The 18,515-nt window shown below is 42.5% G+C and overlaps 1 protein-coding gene and 9 non-coding genes across 12 annotated transcripts in view; all 10 read right to left on the bottom strand.

The window, feature by feature from the left end:
* Nucleotides 1-18,515, bottom strand: part of itpr3 (inositol 1,4,5-trisphosphate receptor, type 3) — a 101,422-nt gene that overhangs the window by 63,194 nt on the left and 19,713 nt on the right. For all 3 annotated transcript variants that reach the window (XM_051426547.1, XM_051426548.1, XM_051426549.1), the window contains exons 5-20: nucleotides 17,332-17,490; nucleotides 15,878-15,976; nucleotides 15,687-15,770; nucleotides 15,392-15,538; nucleotides 15,188-15,283; nucleotides 14,392-14,436; nucleotides 14,128-14,270; nucleotides 13,238-13,337; nucleotides 12,896-13,056; nucleotides 10,117-10,258; nucleotides 9,864-10,028; nucleotides 8,646-8,818; nucleotides 8,436-8,555; nucleotides 8,131-8,212; nucleotides 7,719-7,834; nucleotides 7,327-7,578 (exon numbers count right to left, since the gene is read on the bottom strand). In XM_051426547.1, coding sequence (XP_051282507.1) covers nucleotides 7,327-7,578; nucleotides 7,719-7,834; nucleotides 8,131-8,212; nucleotides 8,436-8,555; nucleotides 8,646-8,818; nucleotides 9,864-10,028; nucleotides 10,117-10,258; nucleotides 12,896-13,056; nucleotides 13,238-13,337; nucleotides 14,128-14,270; nucleotides 14,392-14,436; nucleotides 15,188-15,283; nucleotides 15,392-15,538; nucleotides 15,687-15,770; nucleotides 15,878-15,976; nucleotides 17,332-17,490 — 2,084 coding nt within the window. The remainder of the gene's footprint in view (nucleotides 1-7,326; nucleotides 7,579-7,718; nucleotides 7,835-8,130; nucleotides 8,213-8,435; nucleotides 8,556-8,645; nucleotides 8,819-9,863; nucleotides 10,029-10,116; nucleotides 10,259-12,895; nucleotides 13,057-13,237; nucleotides 13,338-14,127; nucleotides 14,271-14,391; nucleotides 14,437-15,187; nucleotides 15,284-15,391; nucleotides 15,539-15,686; nucleotides 15,771-15,877; nucleotides 15,977-17,331; nucleotides 17,491-18,515) is intronic.
* trnak-uuu (transfer RNA lysine (anticodon UUU)) lies at nucleotides 352-424 on the bottom strand. Its single transcript has one exon. It is a non-coding gene; the product is annotated as a tRNA-Lys (tRNA).
* trnak-uuu (transfer RNA lysine (anticodon UUU)) lies at nucleotides 1,102-1,174 on the bottom strand. The gene has a single exon. It is a non-coding gene; the product is annotated as a tRNA-Lys (tRNA).
* On the bottom strand, nucleotides 1,851-1,923 carry trnak-uuu (transfer RNA lysine (anticodon UUU)). The gene has a single exon. It is a non-coding gene; the product is annotated as a tRNA-Lys (tRNA).
* On the bottom strand, nucleotides 2,601-2,673 carry trnak-uuu (transfer RNA lysine (anticodon UUU)). Its single transcript has one exon. It is a non-coding gene; the product is annotated as a tRNA-Lys (tRNA).
* trnak-uuu (transfer RNA lysine (anticodon UUU)) lies at nucleotides 3,349-3,421 on the bottom strand. The gene has a single exon. It is a non-coding gene; the product is annotated as a tRNA-Lys (tRNA).
* On the bottom strand, nucleotides 4,099-4,171 carry trnak-uuu (transfer RNA lysine (anticodon UUU)). The gene has a single exon. It is a non-coding gene; the product is annotated as a tRNA-Lys (tRNA).
* On the bottom strand, nucleotides 4,849-4,921 carry trnak-uuu (transfer RNA lysine (anticodon UUU)). Its single transcript has one exon. It is a non-coding gene; the product is annotated as a tRNA-Lys (tRNA).
* Nucleotides 5,599-5,671, bottom strand: trnak-uuu (transfer RNA lysine (anticodon UUU)). Its single transcript has one exon. It is a non-coding gene; the product is annotated as a tRNA-Lys (tRNA).
* trnak-uuu (transfer RNA lysine (anticodon UUU)) lies at nucleotides 6,349-6,421 on the bottom strand. The gene has a single exon. It is a non-coding gene; the product is annotated as a tRNA-Lys (tRNA).

The following is an 18,515-nucleotide window of genomic DNA, read 5'->3' as shown; positions in this document are numbered from 1 at the left end:
TATCTAGACTAATCCTCCATGAACTAGGTTCAGGGGTCCTTAAGCAGACAATGAGCAACGTCCAGAAGGTCGGTTTGGGGCGAAGACTATTCCAGACCGCTCGCAATCTTTTATTTTCACAATCCCAATGCAATGGGGAAAGATAAAGACACATCTCAATCATATTAGTGGTCTGCGATTTGGTCATCAACAACGCAAATATGTGTCTACGTGGAAATGTAGCCTCGAAGACTTCTGAGGGTAACATAGATAATCTGGCCAGTCAGCTCCACATACATGCAAGTCACCATGAACATTGATGACTGCAAGTGCAACAGGACACTTCACAACCATATTATACAACAAACTACTCGCCTGAACAGGGACTTGAACCCTGGACCCTCAGATTAAAAGTCTGATGCTCTACCGACTGAGCTATCCAGGCTTCACGAACAGCGCCCTCTGGAGGAGTTGACACGCTTAACTACAAATCTCCATTTCTATACTAAAACGCCTTGAAAAAGGTGCAACAACTAGGTGAGAGTAGACTTCCGCAAACTTCCAGGGAGTCCGTTTATACATGGTCCTGGGAAGTGTGCAAGTGCTGAGCCCTGTCCAACTCAACAATCTTGCTCATGTCCCCAAGCCCACTTGTAGCAGACGTCCTTGAAAGATGGCGATAGTGAGTTCTAGAGACAGTTCACAACCACATTAGACAACAAAATACTCGAGTCTGATGCTCTAATTGACAGGCATACCTACAAATCCCAATATCTAGACTAATCCACCATGAACTAGGTTCAGGGGTCCTTAAGCAGACAATGAGCAACGTCCAGAAGGTCGGTTTGGGGCGAAGACTATTCCAGACCGCTCGCAATCTTTTATTTTCACAATCCCAATGCAATGGGGAAAGATAAAGACACATCTCAATCATATTAGTGGTCTGCGATTTGGTCATCAACAACGCAAATATGTGTCTACGTGGAAATGTAGCCTCGAAGACTTCTGAGGGTAACATAGATAATCTGGCCAGTCAGCTCCACATACATGCAAGTCACCATGAACATTGATGACTGCAAGTGCAACAGGACACTTCACAACCATATTATACAACAAACTACTCGCCTGAACAGGGACTTGAACCCTGGACCCTCAGATTAAAAGTCTGATGCTCTACCGACTGAGCTATCCAGGCTTCACGAACAGCGCCCTCTGGAGGAGTTGACACGCTTAACTACAAATCTCCATTTCTATACTAAAACGCCTTGAAAAAGGTGCAACAACTAGGTGAGAGTAGACTTCCGCAAACTTCCAGGGAGTCCGTTTATACATGGTCCTGGGAAGTGTGCAAGTGCTGAGCCCTGTCCAACTCAACAATCTTGCTCATGTCCCCAAGCCCACTTGTAGCAGAGTCCTTGAAAGATGGCGATAGTGAGTTCTAGAGACAGTTCACAACCACATTAGACAACAAAATACTCGAGTCTGATGCTCTAATTGACAGGCATACCTACAAATCCCAATATCTAGACTAATCCACCATGAACTAGGTTCAGGGGTCCTTAAGCAGACAATGAGCAACGTCCAGAAGGTCGGTTTGGGGCGAAGACTATTCCAGACCGCTCGCAATCTTTTATTTTCACAATCCCAATGCAATGGGGAAAGATAAAGACACATCTCAATCATATTAGTGGTCTGCGATTTGGTCATCAACAACGCAAATATGTGTCTACGTGGAAATGTAGCCTCGAAGACTTCTGAGGGTAACATAGATAATCTGGCCAGTCAGCTCCACATACATGCAAGTCACCATGAACATTGATGACTGCAAGTGCAACAGGACACTTCACAACCATATTATACAACAAACTACTCGCCTGAACAGGGACTTGAACCCTGGACCCTCAGATTAAAAGTCTGATGCTCTACCGACTGAGCTATCCAGGCTTCACGAACAGCGCCCTCTGGAGGAGTTGACACGCTTAACTACAAATCTCCATTTCTATACTAAAACGCCTTGAAAAAGGTGCAACAACTAGGTGAGAGTAGACTTCCGCAAACTTCCAGGGAGTCCGTTTATACATGGTCCTGGGAAGTGTGCAAGTGCTGAGCCCTGTCCAACTCAACAATCTTGCTCATGTCCCCAAGCCCACTTGTAGCAGACGTCCTTGAAAGATGGCGATAGTGAGTTCTAGAGACAGTTCACAACCACATTAGACAACAAAATACTCGAGTCTGATGCTCTAATTGACAGGCATACCTACAAATCCCAATATCTAGACTAATCCACCATGAACTAGGTTCAGGGGTCCTTAAGCAGACAATGAGCAACGTCCAGAAGGTCGGTTTGGGGCGAAGACTATTCCAGACCGCTCGCAATCTTTTATTTTCACAATCCCAATGCAATGGGGAAAGATAAAGACACATCTCAATCATATTAGTGGTCTGCGATTTGGTCATCAACAACGCAAATATGTGTCTACGTGGAAATGTAGCCTCGAAGACTTCTGAGGGTAACATAGATAATCTGGCCAGTCAGCTCCACACACATGCAAGCCACCATGAACATTGATGACTGCAAGTGCAACAGGACACTTCACAACCATATTATACAACAAACTACTCGCCTGAACAGGGACTTGAACCCTGGACCCTCAGATTAAAAGTCTGATGCTCTACCGACTGAGCTATCCAGGCTTCACGAACACTGCCCTCTGGAGGAGTTGACACGCTTAACTACAAATCTCCATTTCTATACTAAAACGCCTTGAAAAAGGTGCAACAACTAGGTGAGAGTAGACTTCCGCAAACTTCCAGGGAGTCCGTTTATACATGGTCCTGGGAAGTGTGCAAGTGCTGAGCCCTGTCCAACTCAACAATCTTGCTCATGTCCCCAAGCCCACTTGTAGCAAGTCCTTGAAAGATGGCGATAGTGAGTTCTAGAGACAGTTCACAACCACATTAGACAACAAAATACTCAAGTCTGATGCTCTAATTGACAGGCATACCTACAAATCCCAATATCTAGACTAATCCACCATGAACTAGGTTCAGGGGTCCTTAAGCAGACAATGAGCAACGTCCAGAAGGTCGGTTTGGGGCGAAGACTATTCCAGACCGCTCGCAATCTTTTATTTTCACAATCCCAATGCAATGGGGAAAGATAAAGACACATCTCAATCATATTAGTGGTCTGCGATTTGGTCATCAACAACGCAAATATGTGTCTACGTGGAAATGTAGCCTCGAAGACTTCTGAGGGTAACATAGATAATCTGGCCAGTCAGCTCCACATACATGCAAGTCACCATGAACATTGATGACTGCAAGTGCAACAGGACACTTCACAACCATATTATACAACAAACTACTCGCCTGAACAGGGACTTGAACCCTGGACCCTCAGATTAAAAGTCTGATGCTCTACCGACTGAGCTATCCAGGCTTCACGAACAGCGCCCTCTGGAGGAGTTGACACGCTTAACTACAAATCTCCATTTCTATACTAAAACGCCTTGAAAAAGGTGCAACAACTAGGTGAGAGTAGACTTCCGCAAACTTCCAGGGAGTCCGTTTATACATGGTCCTGGGAAGTGTGCAAGTGCTGAGCCCTGTCCAACTCAACAATCTTGCTCATGTCCCCAAGCCCACTTGTAGCAGACGTCCTTGAAAGATGGCGATAGTGAGTTCTAGAGACAGTTCACAACCACATTAGACAACAAAATACTCGAGTCTGATGCTCTAATTGACAGGCATACCTACAAATCCCAATATCTAGACTAATCCTCCATGAACTAGGTTCAGGGGTCCTTAAGCAGACAATGAGCAACGTCCAGAAGGTCGGTTTGGGGCGAAGACTATTCCAGACCGCTCGCAATCTTTTATTTTCACAATCCCAATGCAATGGGGAAAGATAAAGACACATCTCAATCATATTAGTGGTCTGCGATTTGGTCATCAACAACGCAAATATGTGTCTACGTGGAAATGTAGCCTCGAAGACTTCTGAGGGTAACATAGATAATCTGGCCAGTCAGCTCCACATACATGCAAGTCACCATGAACATTGATGACTGCAAGTGCAACAGGACACTTCACAACCATATTATACAACAAACTACTCGCCTGAACAGGGACTTGAACCCTGGACCCTCAGATTAAAAGTCTGATGCTCTACCGACTGAGCTATCCAGGCTTCACGAACAGCGCCCTCTGGAGGAGTTGACACGCTTAACTACAAATCTCCATTTCTATACTAAAACGCCTTGAAAAAGGTGCAACAACTAGGTGAGAGTAGACTTCCGCAAACTTCCAGGGAGTCCGTTTATACATGGTCCTGGGAAGTGTGCAAGTGCTGAGCCCTGTCCAACTCAACAATCTTGCTCATGTCCCCAAGCCCACTTGTAGCAGACGTCCTTGAAAGATGGCGATAGTGAGTTCTAGAGACAGTTCACAACCACATTAGACAACAAAATACTCGAGTCTGATGCTCTAATTGACAGGCATACCTACAAATCCCAATATCTAGACTAATCCACCATGAACTAGGTTCAGGGGTCCTTAAGCAGACAATGAGCAACGTCCAGAAGGTCGGTTTGGGGCGAAGACTATTCCAGACCGCTCGCAATCTTTTATTTTCACAATCCCAATGCAATGGGGAAAGATAAAGACACATCTCAATCATATTAGTGGTCTGCGATTTGGTCATCAACAACGCAAATATGTGTCTACGTGGAAATGTAGCCTCGAAGACTTCTGAGGGTAACATAGATAATCTGGCCAGTCAGCTCCACATACATGCAAGTCACCATGAACATTGATGACTGCAAGTGCAACAGGACACTTCACAACCATATTATACAACAAACTACTCGCCTGAACAGGGACTTGAACCCTGGACCCTCAGATTAAAAGTCTGATGCTCTACCGACTGAGCTATCCAGGCTTCACGAACAGTGCCCTCTGGAGGAGTTGACACGCTTAACTACAAATCTCCATTTCTATACTAAAACGCCTTGAAAAAGGTGCAACAACTAGGTGAGAGTAGACTTCCGCAAACTTCCAGGGAGTCCGTTTATACATGGTCCTGGGAAGTGTGCAAGTGCTGAGCCCTGTCCAACTCAACAATCTTGCTCATGTCCCCAAGCCCACTTGTAGCAGACGTCCTTGAAAGATGGCGATAGTGAGTTCTAGAGACAGTTCACAACCACATTAGACAACAAAATACTCGAGTCTGATGCTCTAATTGACAGGCATACCTACAAATCCCAATATCTAGACTAATCCACCATGAACTAGGTTCAGGGGTCCTTAAGCAGACAATGAGCAACGTCCAGAAGGTCGGTTTGGGGCGAAGACTATTCCAGGCCGCTCGCAATCTTTTATTTTCACAATCCCAATGCAATGGGGAAAGATAAAGACACATCTCAATCATATTAGTGGTCTGCGATTTGGTCATCAACAACGCAAATATGTGTCTACGTGGAAATGTAGCCTCGAAGACTTCTGAGGGTAACATAGATAATCTGGCCAGTCAGCTCCACATACATGCAAGTCACCATGAACATTGATGACTGCAAGTGCAACAGGACACTTCACAACCATATTATACAACAAACTACTCGCCTGAACAGGGACTTGAACCCTGGACCCTCAGATTAAAAGTCTGATGCTCTACCGACTGAGCTATCCAGGCTTCACGAACAGCGCCCTCTGGAGGAGTTGACACGCTTAACTACAAATCTCCATTTCTATACTAAAACGCCTTGAAAAAGGTGCAACAACTAGGTGAGAGTAGACTTCCGCAAACTTCCAGGGAGTCCGTTTATACATGGTCCTGGGAAGTGTGCAAGTGCTGAGCCCTGTCCAACTCAACAATCTTGCTCATGTCCCCAAGCCCACTTGTAGCAGACGTCCTTGAAAGATGGCGATAGTGAGTTCTAGAGACAGTTCACAACCACATTAGACAACAAAATACTCGAGTCTGATGCTCTAATTGACAGGCATACCTACAAATCCCAATATCTAGACTAATCCACCATGAACTAGGTTCAGGGGTCCTTAAGCAGACAATGAGCAACGTCCAGAAGGTCGGTTTGGGGCGAAGACTATTCCAGACCGCTCGCAATCTTTTATTTTCACAATCCCAATGCAATGGGGAAAGATAAAGACACATCTCAATCATATTAGTGGTCTGCGATTTGGTCATCAACAACGCAAATATGTGTCTACGTGGAAATGTAGCCTCGAAGACTTCTGAGGGTAACATAGATAATCTGGCCAGTCAGCTCCACATACATGCAAGTCACCATGAACATTGATGACTGCAAGTGCAACAGGACACTTCACAACCATATTATACAACAAACTACTCGCCTGAACAGGGACTTGAACCCTGGACCCTCAGATTAAAAGTCTGATGCTCTACCGACTGAGCTATCCAGGCTTCACGAACAGCGCCCTCTGGAGGAGTTGACACGCTTAACTACAAATCTCCATTTCTATACTAAAACGCCTTGAAAAAGGTGCAACAACTAGGTGAGAGTAGACTTCCGCAAACTTCCAGGGAGTCCGTTTATACATGGTCCTGGGAAGTGTGCAAGTGCTGAGCCCTGTCCAACTCAACAATCTTGCTCATGTCCCCAAGCCCACTTGTAGCAGACGTCCTTGAAAGATGGCGATAGTGAGATCTAGAGACAGTTCACAACCACATTAGACAACAAAATACTCGAGTCTGATGCTCTAATTGACAGGCATACCTACAAATCCCAATATCTAGACTAATCCACCATGAACTAGGTTCAGGGGTCCTTAAGCAGACAATGAGCAACGTCCAGAAGGTCGGTTTGGGGCGAAGACTATTCCAGACCGCTCGCAATCTTTTATTTTCACAATCCCAATGCAATGGGGAAAGATAAAGACACATCTCAATCATATTAGTGGTCTGCGATTTGGTCATCAACAACGCAAATATGTGTCTACGTGGAAATGTAGCCTCGAAGACTTCTGAGGGTAACATAGATAATCTGGCCAGTCAGCTCCACATACATGCAAGTCACCATGAACATTGATAACTGCAAGTGCAACAGGACACTTCACAACCATATTATACAACAAACTACTCGCCTGAACAGGGACTTGAACCCTGGACCCTCAGATTAAAAGTCTGATGCTTTACTGACCGACAAACCTTTAATGTTGTCATTGTAAAGTTAAATTTAAGACTGATTGCAATTTAGACCTCCAGTTTCCATGTGACGAAAACTAAGCGAGGCAGGAGATAAAACACAGTTTAAAACACAATTTCCATAATTTCCATAACACATTGCTGCAGTATTAAAATCTACCAACTCTTTGATAGTGATGGAAGTGGGGATCTCGGTCCAAAGGCGGGCAAACTTTACAGGAGTCACCAACTCCTGCGGGTCCCGGTCAACGTGGGCATGGAGCATGAGGCGACAGAAGGAGGCCCGGAGGTCAAATGGCAGCGTCTCGTCCATCATGCAAAGGAAGATGAGCTCCACGTCCAGCTGCTTGGAGATCTCATCTATGGCCAGATACTGACGGTCCAGACACATTCGGGCAAAGAGCTTCAGCTGGTATCTGAGGGTGTCAACAGAGACAGACAGGCTCCATGAGCTTAACTTTCTTCCTTTGGCATTCTTAAATCTCAATTTACAATACACTGAAACTTAATGGTGGGATTTTTGATGAAATTTTTTTGTGGATGATGATGTGCGTACCTGTAGTAGGTGAGGACATTTTCATCGTGAGCATTCCCTTGTCTTGCCTCCTGAGCCAGCTGTCTGATGCCCTTCTCTTGTCTCTCGTTGGTCTTGTCTGTCCACACAAGCCACACCTACAGGAAGAGACAAGAATTGGTCAAGGCAGACGGCCACCCACCTCGAGCCAGGGTCTGCTTGAGGTTTCTGCCTCTTAAAAGGATGTTTTTCTCTGCTTTCGCCAAGTGCGTATAGTCTAGACCTGCTCTGTTTGAAAAGTCATGAGATAATTATTGTTATGAATAATTTTCTCCACTTGGCTATTTGTTCTTGTACAGCACAGCAACAAACACACACAACTGGAGGTAAAGAAAGTGATTAAAAAATATATAAACCAAATAAGAAAATAGTACATAAACAGAGATGCATCTACCTCGTCATCATCTCCAAAGTCATCCATCCCCATGTATTCTCCCTGAACACCACCAGGGGACGCCTCTTTGGGGACACGACGTCTGGATGGAGCGAAACAGAAATTGTGAAATTATAACATGTTAGCATAATTTCAAGGATTATACACTAATTGTGGTATGAAATGCAATGCCATAGCTCCACTAGACACTTTGTAGCAGGAAACAGTACTTTAAAATTAAAATTAAAATTAAAATTAAAATTTAAAAAATTCAGTTCAAGGCAAAAGGTCAAAGGTCATGATTCCCTCAATCCCTCCCTCCTCACTCTGTCTTGATGAGGATGTCCTGGTTTTTGGGGTCCAGCACACATTTACAAATGAGCTCCTGAGTGACGGGGATGGCCACGTTGTTTGACACACACAGGTCTGATAGGTAGTCCAGAAACCTGCACAAACACACAATCTAAGAATAAATAAACCAACAACAACAACAACATACTGACCAACCCTCTGGCCCCCCACCCCTCCATGTCTACCTGGGCTCTCGGTTCTTGCGGACCAGGCTAACAAAGGTCTCCACCTCGGTTTTGGTGATGTGTTTCTCTAGCAGTTTGCGGTTGTTGTGAAGCAGGGCAGTGATTGTGTCCTCGGCCAGGATGTCATAACCGATCTGACTCTGCATCACACCGAACTGCTTCGCTATGTGCTCCTGGAGGCGAGAGGAAGGTGAGAAAGATGGAGAGCCACAGAGAATGAGTAAATCATCATCACCATCATCATTCTTAGCATCTCTACCATCATCTTCAACATCATCACCAAACTTCAGAGTTGATTCTTGACCTTGAAAACAACAGTTGACATCTCACCTCAAGGTCCATTTAGTAGCCGTTTTGGACCTTTCAACTTCTATCTACAACCCACTTGTATAGGTTAGCAGTTTTATATGTCTGCTGTCTGCAATTCGTATTGGTTTTATTTGTCCTAATTGTGTTTTGGTTGTTACATTACTATTGTACACTATTGTTGATGAGTATCTGCTTTTGTCATATTGTATTCTTGCTGTTTACTTTAATTGACTATTGCTTTAATTGTTGATTATCATTATTATTATTATTATTATTATTATTAAAAGTAGTAGTAGTATTTGCTTTCCGCTAGAGATAGAGTTTGCTAAGTTGTCATGGAATGGTATTTGATCAAATTGAAAAGCTCTAGACTAACTATCCAGCAAGCAAGATAGTTTTATCAATCATTCCTCTGTCAATACGACAGCATAAGACTCGCAACAACAATCACAATCTAGAGAATATAAACAGGCAAATATAACTGTCACATACAAGGAATAAATAAAAATAACCATCAGCATTATCTTGGCTTTGACTTAAGACTTGAGAAAGTACACGTTACAAACTGGGGTTTGTAGTGTGGGGTTTGAAGGAAAGGGGTATTTAGGAGGCATGGGACGAAGGTTTAATGAAAGAAGCTATTGAGTAGTATTATGGGAAATGCAGGATCCAGTGTTTTTGGACTTTGCCTACTTACAAGAGCAATAGGTAACAGTATCATCAGCAAAAAATGTAATTAAATTCATTGGATAAGTTTTCACAAAGTTTACATACAGAAAAGAGAAATGGTCCTCGTATAGAACCCTGGAGTACGCCCCTTTGATACGAGAAAGACCGAGCTAACTGAAAACCGGGTTTTAGTTGGCAGGTCGTTGACATCATCCATTTCATCATCATCTTCCTCCTCACCTGGTTCTTACGGTAGTCCTCCTGGGAGTGTCGGAGGACTCTGTAACAGAGTCTGAACATGTACTGGTAGGGAGAGTTCTTCTGGTCTGCCAGCTCCTCCAGACGCAGCAGAGGACCCTCCCCTCCAGCCCGGTCCTTAAAGGGAGCCTTCAGGATGCCAAAGATCTGAACAGGCAATTACACAAGGCATCAGTTAGTTGGTGGTCACTGAACATTTCGTGCTTCTGCTTCATGAGTTATTTTTCAGTCATACCTGTTTAAGGATGTTCTGTTCTCTCATTAGCTTCTGTCTCTCTCGGTTGGCTTTGGTCATGGCTACTTCCAAGACCGGCTGACCGCTGTTGATGACGTCAGCCACGAAGAAAACCACGTCCTCCAGCAGCTTAATGGCAAATCTGACCAATAAAACACAGTGAATATTAACTCTTCCTGTTGGCTCTTGCTCATATTCCCGTGAATCTCTCCCTCCTCAAAAATGTAACACTTAGGTCAAATCTATTTTGGAAATTTGGAAACAATGCAGCATATATTTTGCACTACAGATCCTCTCTTTCGAGGCACATTTAGTGGTAAATCCATAATTTTTTCAGGTATTTACAAAATCCCATTTTTGTCCAAAATAGTTACCATAATTTCCTTAATCTACCAGTGCCGGTATTGATTCGTTATTTGGAATAAACATTAGACGGCTGATTATGATCATGTGGAAACCACCTGCTTCACCTGTCCATATTTTCCGTATATACTGAAAAATGTCCTACCATCCCAGACTGAAAGGCTTTTAGGCTATATTCTGTTTTATATCTTTTATTTAACTTACATATTTTTATTAACTTATATGAATTATTTATTTATTTCTATTGTTGTGTACACTACTACCTGAGGGGTATTGCACAAAAGTAGAATAAAGAAATCAAGGATAATTGAGCAAGCGCGGCTTGACCTAGCCTGCTCAGCGCATCCCTTAATTGGTTGCACGTTTGCCGAGCCAGGATGAAAAGGCGCGGCTATGTTAAGCCAGGTGTAGATAGTCGGGATAAGTGCGGGTTCACAGCATTCTGAAATAGACCTCGCGATCGCTCACAGAATCACCGATGGGAACATGGATAAGAGTCGCGCTTCATATTTCACGGCCGCTGAAAAACAGCTCCTGATGGAGTTCTATGAAGAGGTGAAAGATATAAGAAAAAAAGGCAATACCAATGCCATAACTAAAGAAAGAGAGAAAGCCTGGCAGACAATAGCGGACCGGCTTAAATGCTTAAGTAGTCCAAAACGGTACAATTAATAAACAGTGCTCCACTGGAACTGTCATCATTAGGCTACAATTAAAGGACTAAAGGAGTTACTTTAAGTCCACTAATCAACTGTTGTACACTTTGCTTTAAATGTGGCAAGTAGAGGTGCATGTTACTTAAATGTAGAGTATGATTAAGTGCAAAGAATTCATAAAGAACAAACATTGTCTGGCCATAAAAAGACCTGGCAGCAAGTTACATTAAAAATGTTTAAAAAGTTAAATACAAGAACATTTGGCAGGCTGGTAAGTGACTTTAAAGTAGATTACAGTGAACAAATGAGGTGAATAGATTAGGTGTCTGCTGACATGTTGAATGTCTGTATGATTGTAGCAGTTTAAAAAAAAGCCCATAGAACTGGCACAGGGGGCGGCCCACCAAGCCAGGATATGTGCTGCCAATGGTTCCTTTATTGAGGTTCTCTGCATCCCCAACAGAATAAAGGAAGCTCTTACTTGCAAAATATTTCAATGTAACACAGACCATCTGTGGTACAGTGCGAGCATGGCTTCCTGCCGTCTGGTGCTGTATTTTTGGACCCAGCAGCCTACATAAATATCTTAGTCCATCACCTGAGAATCTGTATCTCTCAATGAGATAGTCATCTCCAACGGCCAATGGGTCTGACCTGTCCCAGAAGACTCTTTCATGCCTTAATGCTCATCTGAGGATTAGGGCTTCCTAATATATATAATATATATACATATATATATGTATATATATACTATACTATATTGCCCTTGTCACAGATTTTATTGAAAATACCTTAGCAACTTCATCAGCTGTGTTTTGTAATCTCAATTACTGCAATAAAACACATATTTATGAAACCTCTGATGGCATAGCATAGCAATATAACACTTGGCCTGAGTAATAATACTACCACTTGAATCAATATAAAAAGACTGTTGCAATAACAAACAGCCAACAGATTTAAATGAAATGAGAAATGACAATATATATGTAATATTTCAATGCAGGATAATTAAAATGATGCAACATACTTAGAAAGACCATGGACATGCTAAAACACATTAATTCCTCACAGGATTGACGGTGGAAATACAGGTGAATCACAAGGATTAATGTTAGCCTGGCTGTTAGCCTGGTCTGGAGCAGGCTAGCTGCAGAGAATAAATCACCATAGTAACTTGGCCGGGATAAGTTTGACCTGCTTTCATGCAACCGACTTGAGGCTAAATTCAGCCAGGATAACCAACATATCCCGGCTTAATCCCTTATCTTGGTTTTGTGCAATACCCCTCTGTTTGTATGTGTTTGTCCCTATATAGATATATAGATTAAAAGATTAAAAGACATACATTTAGTTTTTGTTTCTTTCTCCCATTATCTTTCCTTCCTCTGTTCTATTTTATACCTATTTAAAAATCTGAACTGAAGTTTGACAGGACACTTGTTAGGTATTATTTCTTTGTTTAAAAAATTAATAAATTAAGTTTTGGGTAAAAAACTAAAACAAAACATAGATACCAAACTGACTTTCAAATAGGTTTTTAAATCGTCACACAACATGCTGCCTCACCCTAAACTAGAGAATCTAAACTCAAAAGGAGCTTTAGAATATGAATAATAAATTATGTCAAGATTTTAGTGTCAAGAGTTTGAATGCAGGACTTTTCCTTGTAGTGGAGCATGTTCACAATGTGTAATTAGTACCTTTAGGTAAGTAAATGATCTGAATAACACAACGTTATTATTATCTGACACACGTACCGGCGGTCATTTGGGCTGATGAAGCCCTGGCTGAACTGGTCCACCACAGTGCTCAGCATGGCGCTGGCATCGTTAGCAAAGTCCAGATCTCTGATCTCCATCACAGGAACGGAGACGATGGCGAACGCCTCCTTATCCTCTTTAGTGGGACACGTTCCTAACTGCAGGAGAAGTTGGATTAATACATACAGTTTATACACTGACTGACAGTAATTTACATTACTTTTATTTGTCATAAATGTGAACTGTTTTGGGGTGTAGTTGAGGTTTAAAGAAGAGGGTACTTTTTTTGTTTTTGTTATGCTTAGTTGGACTTTGGTCACATGATGATGCTGAACTAACCATGAGTCTGATGGGTCTCTCCTCGTCTATATCGATGGGGACGTTGGTGCTCTGGATCCAGGTGTTGGTGCACAGGTGTCTCAGTCGTACGTACGAGTTTCTGGAAGACAAACGGCTTGTTGTTACTGTGCACCTGTCTGTCTGTCTGTCTGTCTCTCTCTCTCTCTCTCTCTCTCTCTCTCTCTCTCTCTCTCCCCCAACTGGTCGAGACAGACGACCACCCACCTAGAGCCGGAGGATCTGTCCTAGGTTTCTGCCTTTTAACAGGCAGTTTTTCCTTGCCCTTGTCGCCAAGTGCTTGCTCATGGTGGTACTGTTGGGTCTCTGTAATTAATGTTAAAGAGTTCGGTCTAGACCTGCTCTATTTGAAAAGTGTCCTGAGATAACTTCTGTTATGAATTGGCGCTATACAAATAAAATTGAATTGAATTGAATTGAATTGTTTAAGTTCTGCTTAATTTTTATCACTCTGCTTCTCTTTGACAGTGTCAGTTTGATAGTACGGTTGGCTTCTTTGTGGCATTCTTGCTCCATTGTTCGTAGTTTTTTACAAATTGCATTGCATAAATATCGCCTTGCTTACAGTATCGCAATATATCGCAGTAATTTGAATCGTAACCCCTGTATTGTGACACGTGTAGCCCAAACCTTTAAGCTACTGTCAGCAAAACTCAAGGCTTAATGCACAAACATTTCACAATAAAAGTCTGCAGAAAGGTAGAGTTCATCCGAGGGAGTTGCTATCTACAACTATATGTCTAGATGCAACTAAATCCTACGCACTGGAGCTTTAATCCAGATACTCTCCATTAACATTAAAATAACTATTAGAACCCCATCATTCTGTTTTATTGTGAAACTTCGGCAGGAAGTAAAGGCACTGTTCCTACCGTGGTACGAAGGAGTCTGTCTTCTGCAGCGTGGTCGGGTCGAGCTCGAACAGCGAGGCGATGTCGTTCCCATGAGCCACTGCCACCAACTTGTACTTGATCCTCTCACCGTGGGAGCGCTTGTTGCTACGACTACCGTCGATCTACAGAGAGGTCAGAGGTCAGAGTGAGGCTCTTTATTGTGCTAATATTTTATAACGTCAGCTGACTAGACTCTGGTGCTAATGAAGTCATAATGGCGAAGAAGTTAAAACAGTGACTCACCGAGGACGACGACTCTACATTGTCTCCTTTATAGCCTGGGTTCTCCTACAACAACAACAACAACAACAGTCATCATCATCAACAACAACAACAACAACAACAACAACAACAACAGATATGATCTACTGCAGGAAAACTATTAGATTTTTCAAGAATACAAATAAATACAGTACAGTATACTTTAAATCAGTTTCAGAACCAATTTGTCATATATTTTACAGATATCATATTTCATATTACATTCAATAATAACAATAACAACAGAGAACAGCTGATAAACTGAACGATGAACACAAACAGTGAACACAATAACTGCAGGAAGTTTGTGTAAAACCAGATTTGGATGAATGTGAAGCAGATTATTTCCTGTGAAAACTGATCAGAGATGAGTTTCCTGATATTTTTATGTTATATTTTCTCTGTCCCTCAATCATACAATATGTTTCTTATTCCATCAGCTCTTTGCTTGTTTGAACTTTTCAAATGCAGGACGAGGCTGTTTACGTTCATCAGAGACTCTTTTTAACAAATCATTGCTGGACAGCTCACAAACGGTCAGATAAACTCCGGTTTAAAACAAACTGTCTACATTCATTTGTAGTAACAGCTAAAATCAAAAGTAGAAGTTATCTTATTTTACAGAAAAACACTTCTTCTACAGTACATGTATTTATCAACCACAGATAAGTCACTTTGCATCCACATTGAATTGTCACACAGTTTATCCTACTGACGGTTTAAAATCACATTCACTCATTCATTCATGGTGGTGGAAACCCACTGTTGTCGTGGTTACCTCAGCAGCCAGGTAGTTGCCGGTGGCCAGGTGTTTGAATCGGTAGAGGCTGTTCCAGTGTCCCGCCCCCCCTCGACATGGGTCATGATGGACAACCTGACGGAGACAGAATTGGGATAAAAGTCGTGATTTTTGGGGTTGGTGGGTTCAGGTTAGGTTGAGGACCACAAACACTTAAAGGTGTTAGGCTCAATGTCAGCATACCTCCACCTCCCACAGGGCGTTGGAGCTGGTCGCTGAGGTTGCGGACTGTCGCAGTGTCGTTCGGAGGAAGACGTGGAGTTTGCTCTTGTACTCGTCGCAGGTCAGAAACTTTTCCTGCTCAGCGTGAAACAGACGCACCACTTCACCCTAAGAGAGAGAGAGAGAGAGAGAGAGAGAGAGAGAGAGAGAGAGAGACTTGAAAATGCAGGAGTTTTACTTGTAATGGAGTATTTTTATACTGCAGTATTGCTGCATTTACAATGCACTGTATATACTGCAGTACTGTCTCACTCACTCCTTTGAGGACTTCCTCTCTGTGGTCACTGAACATCATGAACAGGTTGATCTTCCAGCTGGTGTTGCAGTTCACCGAGTTCACCTGCAGAGGGAGGGAGAGGGAGGTTTTTATGCAGTTCAGTACTAATCCTCATCAGTATCAGGACTAAATTCAGGACTGGTCTCAGTCTCGGTGTGTCTGGTTCTCACCTCTTTACAGCCTGGATGGTCGGTCAGTTCGTAGTTTGAAGCGTGAAGCGGCTGACCGGCATTCACCGGGTTCAGGATCACTTTATCTCCCACCACCACCTGCAACAGAAAACACACTAAATACTCACACTGCTACAACGAATACTACTACTGCTACTGTGGATAAAATCTCTCTGGGATGTTATTAAATGTATAAAATAAATTAAAATGTTTGTAGCAGTTTGGATTCACACTCATTCTGTCTACATCCCCTGCTGCCAGCAGTATAAATATGTGTCAACACCTTTAGCTTCTGTGGATAGAACCTAAATATATGGTTTTGAAATCCATTTGGTCTGTGTGTGTTGAAGATGGTCTGTGGTGCCTTATGTACTTCTTTCTAGTGGTTCTGTATGTTCTGGCATTCCCAGAAAACATGACAGTGGTTCCTCCGACACTGAGGTAACATTACCATAGTGGGCCTTCCCAAGGGGAGTGATAAAAAAACGGGTTATATTTTTCTTCCCAAGCATGAGATTTTATACCTTATACACCATTCTTCGTCTGTCTTGTCTGTCCTGATTGTGGAGGCTTTTATTCAGTTGAGAGATGACTTCTCTTTTAATGTCTGACTTATATTTATGAAAACTTAGATAAAGGGTTTACTGGCTTCTCTAGGATTTTTCCTTTTGATTGAACTGAATGTGGATTGAATCTCAATCAAGGCTCTACAACTACTGCTGACAGCACAATTGCACAATACTTTCTTTCACTGAAAATCTTTTCCTGACTTGTTTAAAATGTACTTTTGAAGGTTTTTTGTGAATTTTTCATTTCTAGAAGCACATAGAGGAAACGTTTTTTAATCTTATATTTGTGACGATTGTGATTCCTGATTTTATTACTATTATTATAATTAGAGGACAAGTCATTGCAGATATTAAAAAGGTTAAAGATCCCCTATAGTCATGAACTAACACATGCTGCTACTCTAATAAGTATAATTTAAGTCATCTACTCCTTCCACCTCATTATAAATCAATCTATTAAATATGTAAATGTTTTACTGCTGGACACAAGATGTTTCCTCCTTCACTGTAAAGTCCACTCTCAGTGTCTGTGCACTGGTGGAACACACTGTAGAAGTTTCATACTGGACCAGGACTGACTTCCTGAACTATTTGTGATGTCACAAACCATGCCCGTAGGCCCCGCCCTTTAAAATCTGATTTTCAATGAGCTCAGAGAAACTTTCCACTTTCAGCAGATGAATGTTAAAACATCCTTCTAGAGTCAAACTCTGCACTGACATCATTCAAACATCACACTGTAGGAACAAGAACAAACACTGAGTTCTGACTGGTGGTGCTGGAGGGAAGGTTAGGACAGAAAGATTAGGATTCATCCTCTGGGGACCTTGAACATGAGTAATGTCCTGTGCAGATGTGCAGATGTGTAGTATGAAGTGTATTTACATTGTCTCCGTTGGCGCGGAGTTTCCAGAACGGCTGGATGAAGAGCCACGAGCCTTCGTTTCCCGTCCCGTCCAGAGTGACCCGCATGGCGTTCTTCTCCAGCAGAGCCGGCAGACGCTTGTTCACCGTCAGGTATTTATTACTCTTCATATGGAGCAACTGGAGGCAGGGAGAGTGGGCATTTATTTCACTGTAGATTCACATAAAGACTCAAACCAACATTGAATGTATCCACTAACAAGGACTGTGGTCCTGCTGCCCCAAACACCAGATTTAGATGAATCCGCTGGCGAAAATAGTCCCAAACAAATGCTCCATTTCCGTCTGATTAAACTAGTTAGCAGCTGTTTAAAGGATATGTTGAAGGTTTTTGCTTGCAATCGTTCCTCCTGTTCACAGGAAGTTTACTTACACATTTATCTGAAGTTAATGTCAGAGTAGTTTTGTGTCTCTTTGTAGTCGTAATGCATCTCTTTTTGGTTGTTTGACACGTCTTTGTGGTTATTTTGAGTCTATTCGTAGTAGTTTTGGTTGTTTTTGCATTGGCTGGTTAGTTGTTTTGTGTTTCAATGTAGTTGTTTTACATTTATTTGTGTATTTTGTGTATTTCTGTGGTTGATCTGTCTCTTTGCTTGGGGGGGCTTGGAGCAGACAGGACGTCAGAGGTTTGAAGACTGTACAGAACATATAGAATAATGGCCGCTTTATCGTCCTGCAGAATGTGTGTTTAAACATGTGAAAGGTGCAGCTCAGTTATCACTCGTACTGTAATAATGGAGTTCTACAGCTCCATATAACCCTCTCCACACCTTCAACACACACACAAACACACACACACACACACACACACACACACACACACACACACACACACACACACACACCTTTTCTCGTACAGGAATCTTTATCTTAACAATCTGACACAGTTTCACTCAGCAGCCACACCCAGACTTTAAGAGTGTGAGTGTGTGTGTGTGTGTGTGTGTGTGTGTGTGTGTGTGTGTGTGTGTGTGTGTGTGTGTGTGTGATGACAGCTCTGCAATGAGGTCAATATTGACACTAACAGATATGTGGATATGCACCAGTGAGACAGGGTGTGTGTGTGTGTGTTTGTGTGTGTGAGACAGGTTAACAGTAATAATCACATGTATCAGGACACATGTTGCCACAGTAAAGAGGGGAGG

The sequence above is a fragment of the Dicentrarchus labrax genome, unplaced genomic scaffold (assembly GCF_905237075.1).
Source record: "Dicentrarchus labrax unplaced genomic scaffold, dlabrax2021, whole genome shotgun sequence".
In the NCBI taxonomy this organism is placed as follows: Eukaryota; Metazoa; Chordata; class Actinopteri; family Moronidae; genus Dicentrarchus; species Dicentrarchus labrax.
Note: the sequence above shows the minus strand (reverse complement) of the source record. Positions and strands in the feature narration are given on the sequence as shown.